Source organism: Symphodus melops (genome assembly GCF_947650265.1).
Source record: "Symphodus melops genome assembly, chromosome: 10".
NCBI lineage: Eukaryota > Metazoa > Chordata > Actinopteri > Labriformes > Labridae > Symphodus > Symphodus melops.
In genome coordinates, this window is record NC_136700.1 from 7,289,133 (window position 1) to 7,305,556 (window position 16,424).

The window sequence follows — 16,424 nt, forward strand, 5'->3', positions numbered from 1 at the left end:
TGCCATAATTCTCAATCCTCCTTTCCTTGTTTCCGTCTCTGCTGAAAAGTTAAATCAATCTTTCCGGCACTCTTTCTCTCTCGGTCCTCTGACACATCTCTCATCCTCGACAGACCATTGATCTAGCCCCCTGTTCTCAAGAGGAGGTTGTTACTCACACATGTAACACCACCCTGATACTCTAGCTTCCATCTACTTGAAATAGCATCGATCTATTTGCAGCAGCAGGCATTAAATGAGCCCTTTAACAAGCCGGGTTGTGTAGGTGACCCACAGAGCGAAGCAGCAAGGAAAGTGCTGCATTTAACACATAAATTCTTCAACGAGTTGTCTCCTTTATGACTGAAATCTCTGATCTAAGTGTGTATGTGCGTGTGTGTGTGTGTGTGTGTGTGTGTGTGTGTGTGTGTGTGTGTGTGTGTGTGTGTGTGTGTGTGTGTGTGTGTGTGTGTGTGTGTGTGTGTGTGTACGATATCAGTCAGCAGAAAATGTCACGGTCGTTCATTACACGGAGGGCAGTGTGTTTCTCAGTGTTGGATTGTGGATCCACCAGGGCCCACAATGATCTGAATACCTTTATCTGGGTGGCATCTCTGTTTCTTTTCATTCATGTAGATGAATTTTCAATTTTCAACTCATTTTTTATATAACAAAAGTTACTTAAAATAATCTGCAGCGACACAGTGTGTTTTTTCAACATACTTCTGATGAATTACAGATGTATCAACATAACGACAAAAATAAATAATGATAGTAGGACATGGAGAGCATTTTATTCATCAATGTGAGTGGGGGTTAATCTTGTACATGTTGTGATATGACTTGGTTTCCAAAAAGGCTGGTGGAACATTCCTGTACTGTAGGTGCATGGTACAACAAACAGGTCACTGGTTCAACTTCCTGCCTGTGACAAATCAATGTACTGTATTTCATCTCGGATCGTTCTGCCCCACATTTCTTGTCTTTCTTTAGCTGTCAATAAAAGCAAAAGACCAAAACAATAATCAATGGCAGATGCTTCCCCCTCCTGAAAGTCCTGTGTTATTCACCACCGAACTACCTCTTCGTTATGTTATCGCTCTTTATGTTACGACTTCCTATTTTGCGTTGCTCTTGTCAAAACTGATCGAGCTGCTAGGCATTGCTGCCTTTATGTAAATATTGCTGTAATAGTTACGATGGGGCTACTCAGACGACTATGAGGACGTGTTGGGCCTTAATGTCACAATTATGGTCCTGCTCAAATGATTGAAATGTTGATAACACCAGAATAAGTTGGTCTAATTGTATAAAATAGGGCTGCTATGTGTGTTAAGATCATATGAACTGTGCCATGTGCCATTTTCACATGGGTGTTGATATATCCTTTCTCCCTCTGTTCCTGCGATGCAGTCTGACATTTCTGTGTGTCATCAGAACTAATTGCACAATGACATTTTAATGTGAATCCAAGGCACTTAAAAATCTCCCATGATTCATTGTTGCATTGAAAATGTTGCTTACTTAAAAGGTCACTGTGGTCTTATATCCATATGAACAATGTATTTCCTCTCACTCCTGTTCTGTTCCTCCCTCTCTTTCAGTCAGCATTTCTGCACTTTTTAGCGTCTCCTTTATTCTTGTAATTTCACCTCTGTGGTAAGAGGAGTCATTTTTTTTTTTTTTACTTTAACGTCAGAGAATTGGTCTTTTATCAAAACAAATGTGATCTCCTTCCAAATTAGAATCACTCTCCCTTTTTCCTCTTCAATCGCAGATATATTATGAATAACTCAAATAGAGAGAGTGCTTTAAGTATTCACATTTTTTCTCTCCTTATACCGAAGGAGCAGTATAGATTAATTATATCAAGTCTGTCTGAATGCCAAGTTAAATTGTGAGGCTGTAAACCACCTAATTCTGTCACGCTTTATCAGTTTCATAATTACATCGTGTCTGACCAGCCGACACCCACCTGTCCAGCTTCACAGCCCTGACCCCCCCCCCCCCCCCCCCCCCCCCATATCGTTCTCCCTTAGCTTTTGTGTTCTCTGACTGAGACATTTCTCCATGGGGGTTAACGCTAGCCCACATTACTACACACACACACACACACACACACACACACACGCACACACACACACATACACTAGCCCACACATGTGTAATGTGTAATATAACCTTCACCCCTGCATTACACATTATGCCAGTTCACCCACCTGCCTTGATGTAGCAGAGCATGTCCACAGTGGAATTACAACACAGTGTTAGTGTTTGTGTGCTCGGTTGTTGTTACAGATGTTTGTGTGGGCTGTGAAAACTATAGGTTCAATAATGATGATAAAATAGGTAACATCAACATGGCCTTAATGGATATTGAACCTTTGTTTTCTCACGAGCACACTCCTCTAATGCAGGATGGGGAAAACACTAATGCCTTTTATATTTAGAAGCATGATTGACTGTCCATGAAATAATTGGATTATTTGTTTTGTCATCCGGAATTTCTTTTGGCTTTGCGCATCACTGCTCCAACTTATTTTAATTGATGCCACATGGAGATGATAGATTTCTTAAGGTCACGAGGAGGTGATGGTTGCTTCTGTTGCAGGTGCATCAGTGGCCTTTACATTCTGCTATCCCCATGAGAATATTAGGCTGTTGTGAAATATCTGCAACCAACACAATGTTTAACCAACACAGATGCAGAACTGAAAACCTTTGAAAATACTCGAGTTACAATTTGTGTGCTTTTGAAAAAAGGTCTTTATGGCCTAATTCTAATTTCTTTCTCCAATGACATTTGTTCCTCTGCTTATTCCTACAAAAGTATATATTTGTATTTGACAGTTTTTAGAGATAAAGACTTGTTAATTCAGTTTCTCACAGGTAAATTGAAGTGGTATTTCTATTTGAAACATTTAATCCCCACCTCGAAAGCTGTCATGAACATTTCTCTCGTCTGCGAAGCGTGTTTATCTTTGTCGCATTGTATCTTCATCTATTGAAATCCTCATCCAGTCGCTGTTAGAAACACCTTCATTATTTGGATGATAATTGTCCAAAGTATTTGCTGTGATATATAATTATAAACCACTGAACACTTACTCTTAGAGACAACTCCAAACATGATGTGTTCATTTTCTTATACTACTAACCTTGAATATTCAGGAAGGAGAAAATGAGTAAAGTATCAGAGGTTGCAGAAATTACTTAGCGAACCATTAGCTTGACAACAGGCTGCGGGGCTGTTAGCCTTTTAGCCAGTGTACATTTGAATGCTCAAACAGTAATGCTTTTAAAGACTTCCCTCAGGTTATTCCTGATCGTCGTAAATACAAACTTAACCATACCTTGTTCAGTATAAAAGGTGGAGAAAAACGCTGCTTATAATGATATCATCTATTTGCCACTGCTGGCAGTGAATATTCAAGACTTTACCTGTGCATTGACATATCGTCTAACACCCACTTTGAGCCGCCCCATCATCCTGCCTCCGTGCTCATTTGGGGAATTTGCTCCTGGTTATATATCATATCAAATATTTCACAGGTTTATCTTACAGTATAGTTTGTAGGTTACAAACTACGGACACTTTAGAGTTTAGACTTTATAGACTTTAAGCTTTATTGTCCCCAAGGGGAAATTCTTCTTCACTACACAATACATTCAAGGGCTGCGCGCCGACAAAGAATGACAGGGGGGACGTACTCAGAGGACAACTGGGTTTAGTGTTGTCGCAGCAGAGCACGCGCCAGAAACCAGGCAGTTGAAAGTCTCTAGTTAACCTGTGTGTCTGTGGGAGGAAACCACTGTGTAGTGGGATTATGGGATATTGATCACAGTTTGCTTAATGTGCTTCTTGGGTTGTGCATTGAAAACATCTGAGACACGCAGCCATGGAGTAAGACCTTGTAGTGCAGTGCTCTCTTAATTACGAGGAAAAACATCGATGGTGAGCTAACAGAAAACAAGTGAAGTGACTTTAGATTTGCCTTTTATCTCCGCACTTCTGGCTGCAAACTCCAACTACATCCTGAGAATACATTAGTCTGCAAATTAGTGCAAGCCAAAGAACTCTACCTGAGATTATCACACACGAGGAAGAGAAATGACTTTCGTGTGTTGGTCTGTGGAATGTTGTGGTAGCAGTTTTACTCGGAGCACTATTTTTTTTCATTTTCATTCAAATCAAGTGAAAGAGTTGTGAGAAAACTTTAGAATATAATGAGGACAAATGATGAATGAAGTCTAAATTCTTCACTTCCACGAGAACCAAAATAAGAAGTTTGAGTTTTGCTGAATGCAAAACTCAAACTTGCATTCTCCTTTAATTAGACACAGAGAATCTGCTCCTTAACACCATTTCTCGAGCGTTTATTTAACAACATTTTCTTGCCTTTTTTCTCAACCACTTTGTGTTTGCTCCCTGTGACAGCTCAGCCTCCACTTTTTAAACAGCTTCTTTCTGCTGACTGGAGATGCTCCTTTTAATTGCAGCCTGTGAGTGTTACTATTTCTAGTACAGAGTTTTTGGCTGAGTGTGCTGCCTCCCTCGGACTGCTGCTTTGCCACAGCTCGTTTACTTTCAACCAAGATGTATAGGTGCTTATCAGTTCCATCAGCTTTCTGAATTTCCCATTTTCTCCTCCTCAACCAAATCATTTTTTACACTTATTATTGCTCTATTTCCCTTCCTCTGTACGTGTCCTTATCCAGTCCAAGTCCAAGCTGATGTTGTTATTGCCCCTGAAGATGTTCCTTTTTGCTGTTGAATTCTAATATCCTTTTAAAGTGAGGTTATCACAATGAGGACAGTCAGGGCCATGGCTAATCTCACACACACATTTATACATGCTGGAGGTCAAAGCTGGTGAGATAACTCGTTCATGCAGGGATAAATGAGTTTAACTGCCCTCTATGCTCTTGACTCTTGAACCAGCGGTCAGTGAGAAGCGAGGGTTTTCTGTGCTCTGATCTGGATTGAAATGTCAAGTGTTGAGAGGCAGGCGGAGGTCTCAAAGTAACACTGCTGTTATATTTCACAGGATCACTGTTATACTGTCTGGGAAATGGTGGAGGAGGAATAGAGGCTGTCAGAGACAAGGAGGGAATTGTAAGATAAGATTTAATAGAGTACGGCCAAATCTTCTCTTGACTAAAAAAAAGACGGTGTACTTTGTTTACTTGCTGGAGAAAATGATGATCAGAACAGGTTTTAATCAAGAAAGGATCCACCGCTCTCCAAAAAGAGATATTTATGATTGACTTGGATTATGAAGGGGGAATAAGATGTGAAGTTAAATACATGTTCATAAAGAGTATTTAAACATCCCTATAGATGGATACTAAACACTGTTAAACAATCTTGTTTAGCTTATAGAATATAATAGCCATGTTTAAATTAGTATTTTTAAAGCTCTTGATCTTGTTGCTGTGATTTTGATACCCCCTGTGAATAAATTGGTACCTTTTATCTCTTTAATGATCGTTTCCTGCACAACTTGTTTTTTTAACATAAACCTCCTCTGTCTTTTAACAGGACAGACATCTCACTCACCTTAACATAAAAGAGGCTATCGTAGCAGCATGCTCTGAATTGCCCCCTCTGACACCTCCCTGGCATTAAAAACATACCTTTTGTAGGTCATAAAGAGGTATCAGTAATCATTTCAGTCTGTTTCATACCAATTTAAAACTCTTCACAGTAGCTTTAAGTTTGCTTATTTGCTTACTTGAACACATAATTTGTATACATTCTGTAACAAGGATTTTATATACTCTGCGCAGGAATAAATCAGTGTATCATCTGTCCGTATTCGTCTAAAGTCTTAACTTGAAGTTAATCCTTATCTGTGCTGTCAGTTTGTCATTACCTCAGTTCGTACTGTAGAACGATAGTAAGGTAAATATCAGTCATGTTTGAGGGATGAGCTCATTTTCTCTCTATCTTAAACATCCAACTGCTGCACTCTAGACGATCAATAAGCAGAGCCATCACACACAGAGGACTGGTTATACATTTACAGGGAGACAGAGACAGACTGTGAGATTTAGAAGAAAAGATAAATGGCTCCGCGTTAGAGATTGGACCTGCAACGATTAACCCGTGTTAGAGAGGAGGAAATAAATGTGTTGATGTCATAGTACACCAATACTCAACTGACAAACACAGATAATTGGTATAAAATCAACTAGCTGTAATAATGACAGTCAAGGGGAAATCTGAATGGAGTTTTTACTTGATTGGATAGATGCTGCAGCTGTTGATCCAAAGTTGGAGTAAGACTGATAGTGTTAAGAATTTGCTCAGGACTTCCAAGATGTTCGTCTCTTATTAGATCTCTGTAATGTGCTCTTATGATCATAGTTCTCAGAGTTAAATTAGGTAACATCCAGATCAGGAGACATCAAGGCTGGCAGTGAAATACGATCTTCTACAGTTGCAAAGGTTGTAAAAAACATTATGCTGTTAACAGATTTGATCACACTGGGCCAGACTGTTGGCTCAGACGAGTGAACAAAAATTAAACTCAACTACAACCACGTGTAGTATTTTCAGACTGAGAGACTCCATGAATAAGTGTAGTGTGTTAACTCAAGACAACTTAATGGCAGTAATGCACCTGTCATCAGGTGTGTGTTCACACTTGTTGGACTAGGCTGGCCCAACTGGGCACTGACAAGTTTGTGTGTACAGACATGAATGATTATTGCTCATTTGACTACATGTCTAACTGTAGCACAGTTGCCATAGTGGTGCTGTAGTAAACATAACCTTCTCACCATCTTTCATAAATGATCAGCGTTCTACCTGAAGTGTCTTTGACTAAAACAGTGAATGTGTTGAGTTTGTGCACACCTGCTCTGCGAGGTTTTCTGAGCTGTTTAGTCATTCTGATTTCATTCTTTTTGGTCGTCCATGCCAAAATTTGATTAAATCCCAGCGCACAGCCAACTGTAGCAGTCGTCCTATTCAAAGGTTTCTCTGTGCTTTGATGTCTGTAATGCTGTAGTCCAGCTTGCAATGAAAATGTTCCAGTACTGAATCCTTCTGGGGGTCCTCTGCATTCAAACAAGATGCCTGGTAAAATTCAGAAGTTATTATCAGGATTCTTTGTGGATAACAATGAACTTTTATTCTCTGTGAATATAAAGAAAAAAATAATGATTATATACATGCAGACATAGCAACAATGAGAGCATGCTCTCTGAAATGTCTTGATTGTAGTTTTATTTTAGACTATCTAACATACCTCTATATATTGACTTATAGTGCTAAAAAAATACAGCTGATTGCGTATATTGTTACAATCACTACAATAAATTTGCAATTTCAATTCCAAAGAATTCTGAGCAATTTTCTTACTATATTCACTTATTGTTGTACCTCTTTCCCTCAAAAATCTGTTTGTAACATTTCATTATTTAGTTACTCTGCCTTCCTTTCGATTTCCACATTTCCTCAATTTCTTTATGCCTCATAGCCCCTGTGTTGCTCTCTATTTCTCTCTACCACTTTAAACAACGTGAAGCCTGCGAGAGAACTGACTCCACATTATTGCCATAGCAACACAGTCTTAATGATGGCAACAAGCGTGACCTGAGGATCCTGTTGGAGAGCTTTTGGGAGAGAGAGGACCGGGTGTGAAGCCACAACTCAATTGACTCCTCAGTTGTGCCCTTTCATTTGCTTCCCTCTCACTTCAGTTCTTCTGCACCGGTCCTCTTTTTTCTAGCAGCCAATAATGAGGCTGAACACCTGATCGAGCAGTTTGCCTCCCTCTGGTATCCACAAGTGGGGGAGATCTAATCTAATTACTTGACACATACATGCATATACACTAGATGAATTGCTAAAAGAAAAATGTAGGTTTGTTTGTGAAGCTGACCTCATTGAGCAGGTTACTAGAGGTTTCTATGGTTACACAGAAAAGATAGATGCACTTTTCGTATAACCTTACACCTCTGAGTGTTTCTGTATTGTGCAAAAAGTGCAGTCAACACAAAGATAAACATACTAATCCTCTTTTGTGGAGAACAATCTATAAATGACAAGTAGTCATTTAAATACAATGATTGAATCCTTATTTAGACCTAAACAGTTTAAATTGTTCTAATCTGTAAACTGCAGCTGATAAGACTCACAAAGCAACTGTCCCTCTGCATAATACACAAAACGTTGTGATTGCCTTGAAGGCTTTAGCCCACCTCTTCACACCGGTCTGTGACCCTGAGAGACTCCCGATATGCTGTACACATTTTGCCCTCAGCACTGAGATCACTGACATGAGACAGATTTATTCAAATGTTGCATCAATATCGAAGCTGCTTTTCTGCATATCCACAATGATTCTCATTTTACAGTAAAATATCATTTATTACTCACCCAGTATCATCAGTTTAGTGTCCCTGTTAGTTCAGCCACAGGCTTGTACCTTACTCATGCTAAAATATTTATAGCTACATGACAGCTAAACTTTTGTCTTATTGTAGTTTGCTACTCAGATGTTATTTTGTTCTCTGCCTTCCCACTACTGCTTTCAAACGACAAAGTACAGTGGCTCTCCTGTTCCCCTACTGTACATTCAAACATTTAAATAGAGCTGTCTTTTTTTCAGACAGTTTTGTGTGATTTCTTCTGTGCACAGGTCGTAAGTTATTATTCTGTATTTATCTATTATTCTGCACAAATCACAGGCTGATTTTTGATTATATAAAAATACATCTTGTGACAGCGCATGCTGAGAGCGTATGTGTGTTTACATGTTGTCTCTTTGAGCTTTACCAAGGATCTGAATGAATATATCCTCTTAGATCTGGACCATTGCTCATTGATCTTCCGACTGCTATCAAAATTATTACAAGGAACCACAAGTCTCTTCTAATAGTACCTTTAAATAGATTTGTCTTTTTCAGCCACGTTTAAACGTGTGTAATTTCTTCCTGTGTACATGTCTGAAGTTTTCATTAAGCATGCATGTCCTCTGCCTTGTGCTGCTGAGCGGCACGTACCACAGGCTGATGTTTGCTGATATTGAAACACATCTGTTAAGCAGATTAAACGCTTGTAGGATTTTACTGATCAGTATGCAATGTACTTTTCTCCCTGTAATAATGTATATGCATATTCAGAGGATTTATCCCAGCTAGTGTAAGCCGCTAATAAGGATTCATGGGGCATACTGTATATTATTCATCGTGAACACAATGATGCTGCTGACTGTTTTAGATGTACGAGTGGAATATCCTAAAAGTGAAACCATGAACATCAAGCAATGTGGATTGAGAGTGCTACTTTGGGGACAAATCTAATTTGATCATCTCACAATTATTAAGTTTCTTTCCTTGAAGATAGTGTGTGCAAATATTGTTTTCTTGATTGAAAACCTATCAGCGATGGAAGTCTTCTGTATGCTTAATTGGATGCAGATGTTTGCTCTGGCTTCACTTCAGTAATTCTGCCCCCTCATCTCCTATTCATCTCTGTGATTTATTCAGCTTTGTAAAGCAGGTCACATCCAGTAACAAACTCATTATAAAAGAAGCACTGCAGGCGCTTTGCTCTGTTTTGATTGAATAGTTTGACTTAAGTAACCCTTTAAGACAATTTTTAATGTCTGCTGGATCCACTGGGCTTGTTAACTTATGAAGATTAGGGTCTCTAATGGCATTAAGATGATAAATGACTTCAACACTTCTTTGCAAAGGGCTAAAAATGGTAATTAATGCTCCAGGGTAAAAAGGTGTGCGAGAATGTGTGAAAGCTTTTTCTGTATTTTCCCTTTGTTCTTTTCTATATTGAGAATCAGATGAGAAAACACTTCACTTTTTCCCCCTTGGGTTTAAGCATTTGTAAGCACCTTGTTTAAACTACATACTGTAAATGAAGCGTGTATTTGTTTAGTAACATTCTTGTTGGAAAGTATAACTCTTCACGTGGGCAGCTAAACGTGTACAGTAAAATAAGAATGTGAACACTGATATGAAACATGGTCTTTTAAGTAATGTTTTTGGTCTTGACCAATACAAAATGTTACCAGATGTGGCTTCTCCTCCAAAATATGACATAAAATTAATCGTACAGTACACTTGTACAAGTTTACATGTATTATTAGACTGTATGCTGGCCTTTTCACTAATTTGAAGTATAGAATATAAATCATTAGAATTGTTCAAATTGTCTTGAGATGTTTCCAGTGACAAATGCTTATGTTCATGTAGGCATGCTCAGGCTTTAATATTAAACATGAGTGTTGCACAGAGGGAAATATGTACAAATTAAATAATTGATAGCAGAGGAGGCAAGTCTGCTATGTGAGTCCTAAATTGTCCCACAGGATCTGTCCTGATTTTTTCTTCATTTATTTAGACTGCTTTTTGTGTATTCAGCAAACTGTATCATTGTGCATTGGGACTCTCTTGTGCAATTTTGGCACATGAACAAGAACAGCTTCCATTTAGAAAACAGCCAGTGTGCGGTGGGACAGCAGAGTTTGATGATTAAATTAATCACCAGCAAAATCCACCTGAATGTACCTTCTGTATTGCTTCCCCCCTTATCTTAAATTGTGCTTCCATCCATCACCATTTAATCTTTACCTCTAGTCAAACACACCTTGCTTTTAAACCTTTATACCCTCATGAGTTCAGACAGTACTGCTCTTTAAGGTATGCAGGGTATGTTTTATGGTGTAGGCCTGCATAGAAAGAGAAAAATAGACTGCAGAGAGAGGGGAAGGATGTGGGTACTCTAAAAAGACAGAAGACAAAGCATGAAGAAGAATACAATATTTTTTTATATTTTAGATACACAGAAGTCTGATAATGTCATCTTCTCCTCAGAGACAAAGACCGAGCTGGAGGACCTCATGGCAGACATCAAGAAGTTGGCAAACAAAGTGCGCTCCAAATTAAAAAGTAAGTGGAATTGTTGCCTTTTTTTGCCTTAGGCTTCAATCAATTACTATTTTAAACATTTTCTCCTGTTTTCACTCGTTAAAAGACCAAACAGAATTGGACAATGCCGCTCGGACTACAAGTTTAGCCGACGACAAACAAATTACACAGAGATTTGATTTGAGAAAAGCAGAGCAGCAACAACAGTAACAACTAGTAAAACAGATGTACAGCTACAATGCCAGTAATTAAAGTAAAAGGCAGTTGTTGTGTTAGCAGCACCAACAAAGGACTAGTTTTACAGTAACATATATGCAGAATAAATAGATGTGTAGCTGGTGCTGAATCACGCCCACGACATGGACATACAGTTTTTGCTTGTTTACCATCTATGCTCCTTAAAGATACAATATGTACACTAAAATATCTCATTTCTTTCAAAATGTGCTCAACATATGTTTTAGAGCTTAAATTGTCATGAACTTTTCTGAGCACGCTTCTTCTCCCATACATAAAATCTTAGATTTCCTGCCTATACCTCATCCCCTTTCGTCACCATCAGATTTACACTTCTAGCATCGGGACAGTTATGACACTGGAAACAATCATTGTTTCACACTTTTTAGTGTGCGTGGTGTAATAAACCAATGGCATGTCATATTTTGTTTCTCCTTTAATGGTGTTAACATTCATGTTGTACAGTCACCCTGTAACCGTTGTGTTTTTTCGTGTATCTTTCAGGTATACAGCAAACCATAGAGCATGAAGAAAGTCAAAACAAGTCCTCAGCTGACCTGAGGATACGCAAAACACAGGTACAGTTCAAGAGAAGAAGCAGCAGAGAAAAGAGCTATTTCATTGTGTCATACTCTCTATGTTATTGTCATATTAAAGACAGAGGCACTGCTTCTCAACACAGACAATGCAGACAAGACAGGCAAAAAGCTAAACGTTTTATACAAATGTTCTTTCCGTTTGTCAAAATCTTTCCAAGCTGTTAGCTATGATCTTCTTCCCTATTCTATGTCTGCTTTGAGTACTCCTATTGTCAACACAGTACACGGTCAAATAGGCTTTGAAGATAAGGACATAGTGACACTGACGGTCTGGCACCTGTTCTTATGTTAATTCATTCTTTAATTATGAAGTTCTGTCTGCTGCTGCCATTGAGCTGTCATTGTTTGGGTTTTTTGGCTTTTTCTGTAGCACTCCACGCTCTCCCGTAAGTTTGTTGAGGTGATGTCAGAATACAACACCACCCAATCCGACTACAGGGAGCGCTGCAAGGGACGCATCCAAAGACAGCTGGAGATCAGTAAGTACCCCTGGTAGAATCAACCCTCCTCTGCCGATTGCACTTACTGCACACATGCCGGTTTCTGCATCTCCTGGCACATTTTTTTCAAACACAGGGGTTGTGCAGATTGAGGCATTACATACCGACTTGGATTCTTTATGCTCAATTGCTCTTTTAAGTTTTTTTTAAACTATAACTTCTATACAATAGCAACACAGACAAAATCATAACAAATGCATATGCAAAGAAATAAAACGAAAACACGAATGTTAAAAACCTTTTGTGCAAACTCTCAAAAATAAGTGACAGCAAAACATAAAATTTAAAAGACATCAAATGTCATCATCTGAGCCAGTCATCAACCAAACTAGCACAAAATGAATTTTTAAAAAAAACAGACAAACATGTGTTTTTGTTTTGTTTAGGGAGACATTTCGGCATCTCCTCCATATTTTAATTTAGCAATTTTCTAGTGTAGAGTACCAAAACAACCATCCTCACACTTTCCAAAACACATACATCACCAACACCCACACCCATATTCATGCACATGCCAGCCTGCTGCAGCTTGGATCTAAGCTCCTCTCACTCTTGTCACACTGGTTATGTAATATGATTTGACAGGTTTTATCTGCAGGCCCTGGCCTCCTGGACCTGAAACAGCCTCTACATCCAGGCAGGCTGGACTGTGGCAGCTGCCTCTCACAGTCACTGTAGCTCTGTAAACCTAAACACACACACACACACACACACACATGAACGCATGCAAAGAAGCCCACTATGACTCATTTAATAGCATAGGAGAGCAGGGGTAGTTATTTTGTATGTCACTCGGCATGGATGTAATTTCCCCTGGCCATCTGTCGGTGTATAGTGGACACATGCAGCAGGTCTGAACGTGTGAGCACCACCCACTTTATGCTGCATGTGGTCCAGTAAAAAGAACAGCAGTGTCAATATGAAGTGCTTCCAGAGGCTAATCAAAGGACAAACTCTCCTAATGGTGTAAAACACTCGCACACAAACCTGATTCACTTTTTCCATGAGCTCTTTCAGATCCATTTGGGTTTGATTTTGTCAGCAGGTGAAGTCACAGGAGGCCTCGGCTGATATCACCTGTCGCCAAGGAAGGGATTAGACATGCAGGGAGAGCATGGAGATAGAGGAATAGCAGCACAGAGGAGAAATACTGACAACGAGGCAGAGAGAGAAATACAGTTTTTATTTTAACTTTTAAATGAGATTTTATTGTATATTCTGATCCAACACAATTGAATTCCTTAATGCAGCCAGAGAGCTGTGTTTCTGTTGTGCCAACCTGTTGGACTTATTTGTGTGCAGATCAATAAGAGTGTGTCCCACCTGAGTGAAACCTAGGTGCTGAGGATCAATGTTTTCGTCTGCTGACACTCTGCATTTTTCTAGTCTTTGAATAGTAACCCCCCCCCCCCCCCAAAAGAAAAACCCAAACAAAAACAACTACAAAACCCTATTAAACATTATTTTTAAAGATGATTTTATATCTTCTGTAGAATTTAAATAATTCCACTTCTTTTTAGGTCGAACATATGAAATTAAAAAAAAAACTATTTTTCAGGATACAGCTGTCAGAGTTTTTATATGATAGTGTTTGCAGCTTGGGGTTGGAAATATCCTCCTGCTGTCTCCACCACTCACTGAGAATATACTTCGTAAAATGTAAAGAAAAGGCTGTTTCAGCCACCTGTTGTTGATCACATCCACCGAAACTGGTGGAAAGGGTTACAAAAAAATTATTTAAAAGAAACAGTCAGCCTTCTCTGATTTTTTTTTTTCTTATATAATATTTGTATGACTATCAATCAGTTTCATAACCAGCTAAAAACAAAGGTTCGGTTAGCTTAGCTCAGTTTTTCACAAGACTAAGATAAAGAAGGAACAGCAGACCCCTTTCTTTATCTTAAAAATACCAGCTATAACTTAAAACGTGTTACATTTTGTTTGTTGATACACACAGAAACTTATGCCATCTTTGGCTTTAAGAAGGACAAGGGAAAGCTCACAGCCACTCCTCCGACAAGTAACAGATATTTCATACTATTACCAATTCTGCAGTTTTCTAGTTTGTAAGTGAAGGATCATGCCGAACCTAACATATTGATATGCCGCAATATGCAAACACGCAGGATGGCAGCAGCATGGAGGGTGGGTGCTGGTCACAGGCATGGCAGGGTCTCTGTGACATTTCAATATTTTTTTATTTCCCCCACAGAGACTCGCACACTATGTGTGTAAAATAGATGACACTGTACTATAAAAAAACAGCTTGACCTGTTTGTGTGTGGATAACATTTCCTATTCCTGTGCAAGTGGAATAAAGCGGATAAAGAAAAAAAATATCCCTCACTCTCTTTTAACTTGTGTTCATGACAATGGTTTGCCTTTTCCCTCTGTTCATTTCAGCTCTCACTTCATTGTGTTACATGATAATATAAGTGAAGTAATTCTGATACTGATAGCAACATAGTATGAATGATTTAATAGACCGTGAATGCTACAAGCGAAGTGCAACTCCTTGGCTTCATATTAGGCTTCTCAGGGTTTGGGTCTCCATGGCAACAAATAAGAGCCTCCCTCGGAGCTGTCAGTGTGTGTGTGTGTGTATGTGTGTGTGTGTGGGGGAAGTGAGATAAATAGGGTAGGGTAGCTCCTTCGTTTTTTTCTTTTCACAATTATCCATGGCTAATTTTTCCTCCTTTTGTCCTTGCAATTTAAATTCTGACCCTTTTTAATGTTGTAGTTTCAGCTTTAATGATGGAAGAAATATTTATTATCAGAAAGGCCTGGAGAAGACTGAATTGATCACAGAGATCCTCATTGTGTGTTGTCATGATCCTCTCATTTGTCAAATGGCAAAATGTCATTGCAAGACCTGAGCAGGTTCTTAAGCAGTGTAATGAAACAGCAGTACCACTTGACCACAGCTTAGTGAAATTCATTGGTTTGATAAGACGTTTGGATGAGGCATGATATTCCCAGTTAATGCAAACAGAGATGCAGAAAAGTGCACGCACACATGGGGCGCATTCATGCACCAACACATGTATATAAAGCAGCTTCATCAGTATTCTGTTTGTGAAGGCAATCATTGGCTTTGACTTTAAACCACCATCAGTCACCATACCTACTCAACCACTGAGGCCCCCAGGCAACCGTCCTCGCCACACATAACATACCACAACACAACCAGACACACACATACACGCGCACTGATTATGTCATGAGTTGAGGTTCTGCAGCTGCCGATAAAATCTTAATGATTGCTGGATGTCCAGTGGACACAAAAAAGTACATCATACAAAGCTAGCTAGCTGTGAATTTGTTTTTATTTCTAAATAAGTGATGGTTGGAAATAATTAATTTGGTAATAATAAGACATTTTGTTGAATTGTAATTGACTTTCTCACAAGAGTTATAACCGTTCAATATGTGATAGAATTAGTGCAACATAGTAAACAATCTATTCTCAAAGAGATGTATTTTTGATTGTCTTTACTGGTTTTACCTCAAAATAGAAACGTCACCAAGCAAAGCTACTTGTCTGTCTTAAAGTGTGCAAATTTTTTCTTTCACTTTTGGTGTAAAATACTTCACACTTTTACCTCCAGATTAAGGCCATGAGCTGTGAAGTTGGATTGGCAGTCTCCTTATGACCTCCTGTCTTCTGTTAAAATGCAAAGTCTCACCTTCATATTTTACTGTATATCTCTTCACAGGCAAGAAAGTACAGCTTACAGGTGCTCATTTCAATAGAAAGAGATTTAAAGCATACACGTGTCCTCCTTTAGACGGATGTGGAGGTGAATGACACTTGGGTCACGCACAGATTGAAAGAGGTTTTATTTGACAAATGCTGGAATGAATGACGCTGTCATTACAGGTTCAAAACAGATCAAAGTCCATTGTAAACAGAGAATAATTTCAAAACTCTGAACTCTGTAGCAGACCAGTACAATTTTACTCTGTATTGTTTGCTATGTAAGTCTTTCAGTGTTTGGGCTGGCCAGTGTTTACATGACTGAAGCTCCAACTGGAGTTAGAAGGCTATTCCTGTGTTTCAGTTTGAGTTCAACTAATGACTTTAGATTCCTGTTTGTTTGTTTTTTGCAGACAATCCAAAAACACACTTATTCTGGTGACATTCAAAGCACATTAAGGTAAAATGTCACGCTTGGGATCCAGATCCATAGACTGGCAGTCCCTGCAGCAG

The 16,424-nt window shown here is 39.0% G+C and overlaps 1 protein-coding gene across 2 annotated transcripts in view; it reads left to right on the forward strand.

Moving 5' to 3' along the window:
• Positions 1-16,424, forward strand: part of LOC306830406 (syntaxin-1A-like) — a 50,987-nt gene that overhangs the window by 29,235 nt on the left and 5,328 nt on the right. For both annotated transcript variants that reach the window (XM_079353874.1, XM_079353873.1), the window contains exons 4-6: positions 10,825-10,899; positions 11,620-11,693; positions 12,085-12,193. In XM_079353874.1, coding sequence (XP_079210000.1) covers positions 10,825-10,899; positions 11,620-11,693; positions 12,085-12,193 — 258 coding nt within the window. The remainder of the gene's footprint in view (positions 1-10,824; positions 10,900-11,619; positions 11,694-12,084; positions 12,194-16,424) is intronic.